Source organism: Pseudorca crassidens, chromosome 6 (assembly GCF_039906515.1).
Source record: "Pseudorca crassidens isolate mPseCra1 chromosome 6, mPseCra1.hap1, whole genome shotgun sequence".
Classification (NCBI taxonomy): domain Eukaryota; kingdom Metazoa; phylum Chordata; class Mammalia; order Artiodactyla; family Delphinidae; genus Pseudorca; species Pseudorca crassidens.
The window spans coordinates 26211265-26223294 of record NC_090301.1 but is presented as its reverse complement, the minus strand read 5'-3'; the positions used below and the strand labels follow the sequence as shown (position 1 = coordinate 26223294).

Sequence of the window (12030 nt, the reverse complement as noted above, 5' to 3'; positions counted from 1 at the left end):
AGCGAATAAAATAGCGCAAAATATAACCTCTCCACTTGAAAGATGTCTAACTTGACAGTTTCAAAACTTCAATGGAATAAACTAATCAGAAAGACTAGCTTTAAGTTTTAACACAATTACCACAAACTCAATAAAATTTGCTGGCTAAAAACTTAAAGAGTTTTGCATACACAGAATTGGGATAAAGTTTCAATGTATTTCCATATATTTTCCATTTTTCCTTTTTCTGTTTCCATACGAAGTCATAGTTTCCACGTGTTAACAGTTACAGGCAAAAATTCTTTGCCATGAATATCTCCACACAAAGCCTGGTTCTGTAAAACAGAATGAGTCCCAAGGCTCATTGGACCTGTGGTCATGAGGGTTTGTTGGCCTAATAACAATGAATTTTCAGCCATCAACAACGCTTTATTTTTCTCCTCTACAAAAGCAGTTACAATTGAGGTTATTAAATTTTTTCTTACTGCAAATATTTTAAAAATATTTAAAGTGCCCGTGACTCTAGATGCTGAGTCTAAGTCTCTATTTCTGACATCATTTTGCATCTCATATTCACCAGTTTTTTCTGCTCTATGCTTTAAATGACACGTGTGTCCCAGTGCCTGTCTTTGTTCTGTGAAAACTTTCCTTGTGATACAGTAACCGACTTTTCCATCTTAAATGCAGCTCTTTGCTACGGAAGCCACATCAGACTGGCTCAATGCCAACAATGTCCCTGCCACCCCAGTGGCGTGGCCGTCTCAAGAAGGACAGAATCCCAGCCTCTCTTCCATCAGAAAGTAAGAACTGGGCAGAATATTCTGAGATAGCAAAACAGATGAAGGATTAACTTTGGGAACTATTGTGATGTAAATATATCACCTTCCCTATAGCAAGTCTTCTAAAAGTCTTCTTAGTCATCCAATTTAAAATGACGAAATTGGTGAACGATAGTAAAGCTTCCTTCTCATGAACTTTGCTATTACTACAAAACACATAATTCCATATATGTACATGGTGATATGTAGCATCTCTCAAAATGTCTCCTAGTAAGTATCCATTCCTTGACTGACACCAAGATCTCAGTGGTGAGAATCATGGGCATGAAGAATGTAATGCAGCACTCTGTATTTTATGGCAAACTTATATTCTGTATATCAAGAATACTCAGCTGCATTTCACTGAGGTTGTACATCAATGAATCAGTTTACTGAGGACTTGCAGCATGCAGGACACTAGGGGGCGTGCTATAGTAATGTCATCTATTGTATTACCTAATTTGCCATTCTTTGATCAGGTTGGTTGTTATGCCTTAGGTTATGTCATTATTAGGTTTTTTGGGTTTTTTTTTTTAACATCTTTATTGGCGTATAATTGCTTTACAGTGGTGTGTTAGTTTCTGCTTTATAACAAAATGAATCAGCTATACATATACATATATCCACATATCTCCTCCCTCTTGCGTCTCCCTCCCACCCTCCCTATCCCACCCCTCTAGGTGGTCACAAAACACCCAGCTGATCTCCCTGTGCTATATGGCTGCTTCCCACTAGATATCTATTTTACATTTGGTTGTATATATAAGTCCATGCCACTCTCTCACTTCGTCCCAGCTTAGCCTTCCCCCTCCCCGTGTCCTCAAGTCCATTCTCTATATCTGCGTCTTTATTCCTGTCCTGCCCCTAGGTTCATCAGAACCTTTTTTTTTTTTTTTTAGATTCCATATATATGTGTTAGCATACGGTATTTATTTTCCTCTTTCTGACTTACTTCACTCTGTATGACAGACTCTAGGTCTATCCACCTCACTACAAATAACTCAATTTCTTTTCTTTTCATGGCTCAGTAATATATATTCCATTGTACATATATATATATATATATATATATATATATATGCCACATCTTCTTTATCCATTCATCTGTCGATGGACACTTAGGTTGCTTCCATATCCTGGCTATTGTAAATAGAGCTGCAATGGGCATTGTGGTGCATGACTCTTTTTGAATTATGGTTTTCTCAGGTATATGTCCAGTAGTGAGATTACTGGGTCATATGGTAGTCATATATTTAGTTTTTTAAGGAACCTCCATACTGTTCTCCATAGTGGCTGTATCAATTTACATTCCCACCAATAGTGCAAGAGGGTTCCCTTTTCTCCACACCTTGTCCAGCATTTATTGTTTGTAGATTTTTTGTTGATGGCCATTCTGACCGGTGTGAGGTGATACCTCATTGTAGTTTTGATTTGCATTTCTCTAATGATTAGTGATGTTGAGCATTCTTTCATGTGCTTGTTGGCAATCTGTATATCTTCTTTGGAGAGATGTCTATTTAGGTCTTCTGCCCATGTTTGGATTGGGTTGTTTGTTTTTGATATTGAGCTGCATGAGCTGCTTGTAAATTTTGGAGATTAATCCTTTGTCAGTTGCTTCATTTGCAAATATTTTCTCCAATTCTGAGGGTTGTCTTTTCATCTTGTTTATGGTTTCCTTTGCTGTGCAACAGCTTTTAAGTTTCATTAGGTCCCATTTGTTTATTTTTGTTTTTATTTCCATTTGTCTAGGAGGTGGGTCAAAAAGGATCTTGCTGTGATTTATGTCATAAAGTGTTCGGCCTATGTTTTCCTCTAAGAGTTTATAGTGTCTGGCCTTACATTTAGGTCTTTAGTCCATTTTGAGTTTATTTTTGTGTATGGTGTTAGGGAGTGTTCTAATTTCATTATTTTACATGTAGCTGTCCAGTTTTCCCAGCACCACTTATTGAAGAGGCTGTCTTTTCTCCGTTGTATATTCTTTGCTCCTTTATCAAAGATATGCTAACCATAGGTGTGTGGGTTTATATCTGGGCTTTCTATCCTGTCCCAGTGATCTATATTTCTGTTTTTGTGCCAGTACCATACTATCTTGATTACTGTAGCTTTGTAGTATAGTCTGAAGCCAGGGAGCCTGATTCCTCCAGCACCGTGTTTCTTTCTCAAGATTGCTTTGGCTATTTGGGGTCTTTTTTTTTTCTGTACAAATTGTAAAATTTTTTGTTCTAGTTCTGTGAAAAATGTGGTAGTTTGGTAGGGATTGCATCGAATCTGTAGAATGCTTTCAATAGTATAGTCATTTTCACAATGTTGATTCTTCCAATCCAAGAACATGGTATATCTCTCCATCTGTTTATATCATCTTTAATTTCTTTCATCAGTGTCATGGTTTTCTGCATACAGGTCTTTTGTCTCCTTAGGTAGGTTTATTCCTAGGTATTTTATTCTTTTTGTTGCAGTGGTAAATGGGAGTGTTTCCTTAATTTTTCTTTCAGATTTTTCATCATTAATGTATAGGAATGCGAGAGATTTCTGTACATTAATTTTGAATCCTGCTACTTTACCAAATTCATCGATTAGCTCTAGTAGTTTTCTGGTAGCGTCTTTAGGATTCTGTACATCACTAGGTTTTGTAAGGCATTTATTTCAGCACACTACGTGAGCCTTCAGGAACACCATTACATCAACACTTATGGAGCTATGTGGCACGGGTACATGGGAGATAATTCTCAGGTGCTACAGGATGTTACAGCCTACTGAATGGCTAAGTCATACCAAATTCTATGTGATATACTATTTGATAGGGCTCTTAAGAAAGTAACCTAAATTATTATCAAATTAATAAAAGAAGGGCACATTTTTCTGACTTTAGTAGACTTCTAATGATGCTATATGCCCTCCTTAGGGCTTTGTAAAACAATACTTCATGCTTTTGACATTTTGATTAAATGTCTCCTAGTGTGTGTAGTAGCCCAGCAACAGAATGTGCAATGTTTTCATTTAAAATCAGGCGACCTGTATTTCCACACCATCAGCTAAGGCACTGGGAAACAGGCAATGAAGTAAAGTTGATCTGAGGGGGGAGTATGGGGGCCAAATGGCCTTCAGTGCTGGAGGAACCACCTCCTGTAAAATAAATAATTGTCTATCAAATTACTAGTTCTTGCTATGGATAGATAGCATTTTAAAGAGAAACAAATATTTCCATTCGATTAATTAGGCATTCACCAGAATTCTTTCAAGAACACAACAAAAATTTATAACCCCCAAATGTGTGTAATTTGTACATCTGCTTAGGAATAAAGGAGGGCAGGTGTCAATCAACTCAGTATGGAATGGACTTGAATGGTTAAGAGAAGTAATTTACATTAGTATTTAAAAAAACTAATTATAAAATATACATAGTCTCCTGCAAACTTGTGTTTATTTTGTTTATTCCTCCAGGTTGATTAGAGACGGCAGCATTGACTTGGTGATTAACCTCCCCAATAACAACACTAAATTTGTCCATGATAATTATGTGATTCGGAGGACAGCTGTTGACAGTGGAATTGCTCTCCTCACTAATTTCCAGGTATGTTCTTTTTCTCACAGATAGCCTGCCTGAGGGTTTTTATTTCTGCGCCTCCCTTAAGAGTGCACATCTCTCTTCTCCCTTTCTTGTAACTTTCAGAATGGAGAAGAATTTCTAAATAGAGTCTAAAATAATGGTCTATTTTGGTAGGTCATGGCCTATCTGAGACAGTTGGTGATCAAGGAGTTGTGATAGTCAGAAGCCATGGATAGCCATGGTTCTCTCATTACCCATACAATTATCCTTTAAATAACATGTGTGGTGTGGCATGGAATAAAGATACACAATTTTATTCCATCGTGTCTAAATGAAAGCCACCGCATAAAAGCAACAGGTTAATGATCACTGAAGATCCAGATACAGTGCAAGCACTTGTCCAATTCACAGGCAATGATCGCAGGAGGTATGTTCCCTTCTACTTGGATGTGACCCACCAGATTTATCACAGGGAGAAGAAATGTTTGTCAAGACTCGTTAACTTTCTGCCCATTGTATTTTTCCCCCCTCAGTCAGTTTTAATCCCCATGGGGGGTGGGGGGAAATAAGCTTATTCACGTTGAGGTCTGAGATACAGGAGAAAGTCCCCGTTAAATAAAAATGTTTGTGTCTTCCATCTCCTGCCCCTTTGAAAATTGGGAACAGAAACTGTGACTTTTCACTCCTGCTGCATTAAACATTCGCTTTCATTTCATATGCGTTGCTAAGATTCCTACCCTTATATTTTCAGGTGACCAAACTTTTTGCGGAAGCTGTGAAGAAATCTCGCAATGTGGACGCCAAGAGTCTCTTCCACTACAGGCAGTACCGTGCTGGGAAAGCGGCATAGAGAAATGGATGCCCCATCTCCATTCTTAAATCAACCTAAGCCAGTTTTTTATCTAAAGAAACTGATTCACAACTTTCTTTCCCAGAGATGAATATTGATATCAAGGTTTATTTCAGTTTACTTAGTTATGCCTTAATATGCTCTTCTTTCACAATTAAATTGTTGTCAGTCACTTTTTAAAAACCTTACTTAGAGAGTCCTTCACGAGAATTCCTTCATTTACTAAATGCCTTATTTTTGGTGTGCTAAGCTTACCTACATGCTTCTTTGCAGCTAACATTTTATGGTGCTGATTAACGATGATCAAGGTCGAAAAAGTTGCTGCTCTATCTTCTGAACTCTTTCTATATATACTTTACGGACACTATTGTCATTGTTTTTAAATACCATCTGCCATACTCAGGGCACTTTAACAAAGGCAGAATACTATAAAAATGGTTCAAATGAAACATGGATTTAATTTATGAACTCCTCCATCATGATGTTTGTGTATTGCTTCTTTTTAATCATCATTCTGTCTGGCTTAACCAGGAATATCCTTATCCCCTCCCACAGTGCTGAATTTGAGACGTGTGACAGAGGTCTTTAAAGTATGGATTTCTTTAAAGGACACTGGTTTGCAGTTTTGTGTTTTGTAGTACGTCAGCAGATGGTGGATACCGCTGAGATGGTTTATTCTTGTTGTCCTTTGGATTTGTAACCTGAGCCAAGTGAAATCCTCAGATTTATGCCATCTCTGCAACCCCCCCTCCTTCCTGCCAACTTTGGAATAACTTGGAAGTTATGTTCATTCCCTTCAGATTATAGATTCTGTTGATCTACTGAGTCCCACTCTGCGATGAGTGTTTTACACATTTTAAGCACAAGATCCTTGTTCCTTCTACATATAAGAAAAGTCCTTCCTACAGGCAGCCTTTGTCACTTTTAAACTTTTTGTGTTATTACAAGCGCTCTAATTGTGAACTTTTAAATAAAATACTATCAACAGACAAGACTGTTGTATTCTTGCTATTATGTGTTCATTTATTTTTACATTGATACACAAAATCTGTTCATTTCTCTGATGAAACAGGGTTTTGGGCCAAGATTATATCTTTTTTTTCTTTTTCTATTCAAAGCCCTATAGGATATGAACAAATTAATATTAAAATTAATGAAGCTTAAACTGTTACATTTCTCTTTTTTTTTCTCCTCCCATAGCTTGCTTATCTCATTAAAAATTTATTATCTTTTTATGTAGTTATATACTACCCTTGATCTGGACCCTTTCAAACATACAGCTATAATCACACACTGACTAATGATTGCCACACATACATAATAAACTAAACTTTTAAAAAACGTCTTGCATAACACAGAGAAAAGCACTTGAACCCAGTCAGAGGCTGATCCATATCGTCTGAAACATAGTGCCAATGGCCGTGGTGATACCATATCCCAGAAATACCACCTAAAACGTGGCTTTGTGAAATTTCTAAGATAATGAGGACATAATAGCTTTTATCCTTTACCTTGATATAGATCTACATGAAGGCTTTTAAAATTTATTTTCCCCTTCTTTCCCTCTTGTTATCATTGTGGTTGAGACGTTCCTTACTTTTTTTTTTTTTTTTTTTTTTTTTTTTTGGTGGTACGCGGGCCTCTCACTCTTGTGGCCTCTCCCGTTGCGGAGCACAGGCTCCGGACGTGCAGGCTCAGCGGCAATGGCTCACGGGCCCAGCCGCTCCGCAGCATGTGGGATCTTCCCGGACTGGGGCACGAACCCGTGTCCCCTACATCGGCAGGTGAACTCTCAACCACTGCGCCACCAGGGAAGCCCAAGACCTTCCTTACTTCTTCCCCATAATATTATATTAATATACTCCCTGATCATTGATTCATTCACCTAAAAATACTTAATGAGTTTCTTCAAGTTTTAGTGTAGAATATACTATGATCCCTCCTACACCTATTATTCTAGTACTTTTCTGATGCTGTATTTTCACCATCACACCACCAGCACAACCATAATAAGGAAGTAACATTATGGAGTATCTGCTATTCCTCAGGTAGTTCTAAGTCCTTTACATGAGTTAACCCATTTAATCCTCAAAATATCCCTATGAGTAGGTGCTGTCATCTCCATATTATAAATAAACTGAAGCACCAGAAGTTAATTAACATGCCCAGGGTCACACAAAATGCAGTTTCATTTTTTTATATCTTGTATTTTAATGAAGACAGACATGTTAAAAAAAAATCACTTCTCACAGTGAAGAAAATACTTGCTTGCAGAGATCAGGAAAAAGCTTTTCTGGGGAGATGGTCTCAGGTGTTGTCTTGTACAGTGTGTTGTAGTTCTCCAGGTAGACTAGAGGATAAGCACACTCATTTGAGGAAATTACAAGCAGCCTGGTATACCTGGAGCTCAAGGCATGTGTGGAGAGAAAGAGCTATGGGGAGAGGTTGAGAATAAATTCTTAGTTATGCGTGTTTAAACCACATAGAAATTTTAAAGCTTTTTATTTGGAAAGAATTTTACACTTAAAAATTTGCAAAAATAAAAATAGTACACCCTTTACCCAGATTTACCTATTGGTAATATTTTACCCCATTTGACTTAGTATTGCTTTCTCTATCTATCCTCTATCAATCATCTATCTATCATGTATCTATCATGTATCTATCTAAATACACATATGTATATACACACTCAGAGGAAGAGAAAAATTACACTTTGACCAAAAGTAAGCAGTTAGTGACAAATTTAGAAAAGTAACTCATAATTAGAAACAAAAGAATTGCTTGCTGAAAGTACCAAAAGGTCAAAGTAATAGTTAAGCTTTGTGTCGTGGAAATTTTATAAAGGCTCTCAATTTTTATATTAATTTGAAGAAGCTATTTGTAAAATACAATAAAATGAGAAGAGTAGTAATAATTAATCAAGCAGTACTGTTTCTAAATAATCCCTATATTTTTGTTCCTGAAATAAAGGGTTTTGGGGAAACGGAAGATGATACACACTCTCTCCAAGGTGCTGAAAATGAAATTATATTAATTTTTGGTTTTGTTACCTTTGGGTTTCCTAATGTTCCAAACTTTAAGAAGAACTAAACACAAATAAATAACGCATTCAGTAGTTTGTTTGGAGGAGGGAAATGCAAGAAAATGAAAGCAGATTTCTGTTCAGATTTGACAAGGCTTTGTCCTTTTGGAACATTTGTACTCTTTTATACAAACAGGTTAACACATTTTAAAACCTCTGAATCTGTTATATATCACCAGTGCAGACAACATACGGGCTATGTCTGTCTGTAGAGCTGAATAAAAATCAAAGGAGCATTTTCCATGCTGAGAATTCAACAGTGGGCAAGGAGGACCAGGTCTACTGAGTGGGGTGTAAAGGAGCGCAGCCAGCTTGTGAAATGAAGAGGAAAGAGGACTAAAGAACGATCCAATTAGAGATGTAGGATTTTACGGCTTTGGAAAGGTAAGTAGAGTATTTTAACTGTACTTTTGTCAAACTTTCCTCTTAAACAGCATTCCTACTGGAAACTTTTTTAAAAACAGCTACTACATTCATGTATCTCAACAGCTGCAGGTACTTGAACCTCAGCTTCTAGTGTCCACAGCTTCTTGAACAGGGAAAGTGGAAATTATCAGAGAAACAAGCCAAGGCTGAATGCAGTTAAGTGCTCTGTAATTACACACCAGTATTACCATTTGGATGCTGGTGCGGCTCCCTTGCAGGCACAGGTACCATAAATGCTCACATACACCCAATGAAATCCACAAAGACCTTTCATTATATACCACTGGAGACACCCTTAGCTTGAAAAAGACTAGCTTAAATTTCCTTCTTTCCTGCCTTTCTCTTACCACTTCTTTTTCCTTTGTTCTTGTGTATAAAAATTCTATTTTTCCTAATGAATATTACTGTGCTATTTTATGAGACGCTGTTGCAATTGGTGAGTGTGAGGGGAATGTGTCAGGAAGAAGAACGTCCATCCTCCTCCTAAGCAGCTCCCTGGGCTCTGAAAAATTGGTAATAATTGTCCCTACTTCTTCTCTTGTGCACAGCGTAGGGTGCAAGGGGTCCAGAAAGAGAGTTTAAGTACCTACAGCTGTTGAGATCAATGCAGTAATGAATAAAAAACAAAACAAAAAAAACCCTCAGCAAGTCAAAATTAGCACCATTTGTGAGTGATCCTTGTTGCTTTAAGATCATTTTTAAATGTCTTTACAACTTTCATTTTATAAAGGACTTGTGTTCACAAAGAAAACTATTGATTATTGACCAAAACAAAAAAATAGGCTTTTCTGGTAGCGGTAAAGGTTCACTTTCTCTCTCCTGAAACTACCAGCCTAGCTAATTATTTCTTTAAGGTGTTTCCTAGAAGAAACACACAAACTCCGTAGAAGTGATTTTGTTCATCAAAGGAAGAAACAAGCAGTCTCACAAAAAAGTCAAAACTGCTGTGTTCCCAAGTGATAATTTCCCACACAAAGCTTAGTGCTGTTGGCAGCTGCAATGAAGACAGGTGAGATGTGAGCATGCAGAAAAGAGAGAGAATCCAAAAGCTCAAAACATGTTATTAAAAAAGAGAAAGAACTTGAAAATGTATGTATTTTATTAATAAAAATACACTCTAATATCCAGTGTCTAGATAACTGTACTTTCCTTTCTGAAATTTAAGCACATTCAGTAATCTCCTTCATAGTCTCTCTTCTACCTGCCTATGCAACGTCCTGAAGGATGAAATATGGCATGGCTTTGAGGTCATTAGCATAACAGAAATATTCTGCTAAGTGTTTCCCATAACTCTTTACAAAATTCCACATAGAATGCTGCAAATGAAATTTATATGGAATAATTTAGACTAATATTTATTTTAATCTCTCCATTCAAAAGGAGTTACATATGGATCCTTTTTAAAGAATGTTTTCTAATTAAACTAAGGACATAATTTCATATTATTTGCCAGGTTTTATAGGCTTTCCTTCCCCTTCATAATTAAAATATATAGGGAGCTGCAGGGGGAAAATGGTATTGTTGCAGTTAAGACGTGAGTGAATAGGAATTTTTAAAGATTGTTTTAAAACCATGAGGCACAAGCATTTGAAGTAAATTAGGTTCATACTTTATTTATTATATCAGAATAAGATAAAGCAACACTGAATTGACTTTCTCAATGTTGGGGGGCCTCCAGAGCAAAAGGTTATCTTGTGCTAAATCTATCATTACCTGCCTTGGTGTACTGTGTGAAGTCCTGTTTTCTTCAGAAGTAATTCACTCACTCTAGGGTCTGACTCTGTTGAAATCTGTGGATCTTTGGAGCCCCAGGGACTTATAAATGTAAACACATGGTACTTTGTAGACTGATTCATCAGGAAATGGTCCCTGGCTTACCCTAATTGGGTTTTGCCATGCTAATCTCTCTGGAAGGGTGATTTCAAACATATTTTCAGAAGTACATGAAACACATGGTTCTTTGATTACCATATTTGTACTAATGTCCATATGAAGGGGTTCCTTTTAATCAATGATGGTTTTCTTTGATCCATTGAGGTTATTCCACTATAAATAATTTCAGGTCATCTCAGCACTTATTTTCTTCAACCTGAAACCTAGAGCTGAAATCATGAGTCTCTGGTACTTACACAGATCTACAGAAAGTAAGGACATATTTCCCTGTTACATTCCTGGAACCTAAATTATAATAGGTGTTCAAAACTATTGAATCCACAAAATTTTGATTCTTAAAAATGATTGTGGTGCAAAGTGTTTGATCAGAATGACTGTGTTCCTGTCCTCCCTTTTAGTTATAAGTTCCTATTCTCCTCCTTTGGCTAAGGGATCTTGATCCAGTTTACACCGGACCTCCAGTCTTAATTTCACTCCTCATAAATTTAGGGGGCTGTAGAGTTTGTAAAGGAAACCCTGTAAACACTAATTTTCCAAAATCTTCAATCAACTTTCTCCTCAAGACTAGATCAACAGAATTCTCTTCAACCTTAGTTATTGTTTCAGTAATCTTATCAATACTTGTGTATATCTCAGTGACCATGATTTTAAATAAGCACATATTTATCACCTCCAAGAGTGATGTTTAATCTATACCTTCATTTGTTCTTTCTGCATTGTAGTTTGCTCATGGCCACTCACTTACCATTCCTTTTTCATCTTTATAATTGCTTATTATAGAGTAGTTCACACAGAGTAGCCATGCAAATCTACTTTTTGGTAGAAAATAGACAATTTAAGAATATGTAGTTTCTTGTATATAGTATCTCTGTATCACTTTAGCCGTTTGTGTCTTATATTTATTCATTAAATTCACAAACATTTATTGAGCGTCTATAAATAAAATAGATTTGGACTTATGAAGTTTACAGTTTAGAGGTGGATGCAGAGAGTTTAAAAAAAAACTATTATGATAGAACTTGATTAATGCTTTTGTAAGGGAAATTTAGGGGCTATATGCACACATGCCTGGGGCAGATCAGGGCAGCTTCCATAAACTGGAACTCGAGGGATAAGTAAGAATTTGCCAGGTGAAGAAGTGTGGTGTGTTCTACAGTGTGTATGCACAGTGAAAATAATGCGTGTGAAGACCCCGAGGCAAAGAAAACATACTGCGTTTGAAGAATTGAAGAAGACTGAGTGTGACTGGAGCATCACTCATGCATGGTTGATGGTGAGGCTGGGAAATAGCACAGGCTAAACCCTAAGCACCCTATAAGCCATGTTGAGGAATGTGGACACTTTGCTAAGGATAGCAGGAAACTGTTGAAGTTAAGTTAGAAGGTGACATAATTACTTTAGCATTTTGGAAAACTCACTTTGACTGCCGAAC

The 12030-nt window shown here is 36.8% G+C and overlaps 1 protein-coding gene across 1 annotated transcript in view; it reads left to right on the top strand.

Moving 5' to 3' along the window:
• Nucleotides 1-6189, top strand: part of CPS1 (carbamoyl-phosphate synthase 1) — a 142516-nt gene extending 136327 nt beyond the window's left edge. The window contains exons 36-38 of the mRNA XM_067740711.1: nt 667-779; nt 4239-4368; nt 5096-6189. Coding sequence (XP_067596812.1) covers nt 667-779; nt 4239-4368; nt 5096-5194 — 342 coding nt within the window. The 3' untranslated portion in view covers nt 5195-6189. The remainder of the gene's footprint in view (nt 1-666; nt 780-4238; nt 4369-5095) is intronic.
• The last annotated feature ends 5841 nt before the right edge of the window (nt 6190-12030 follow it).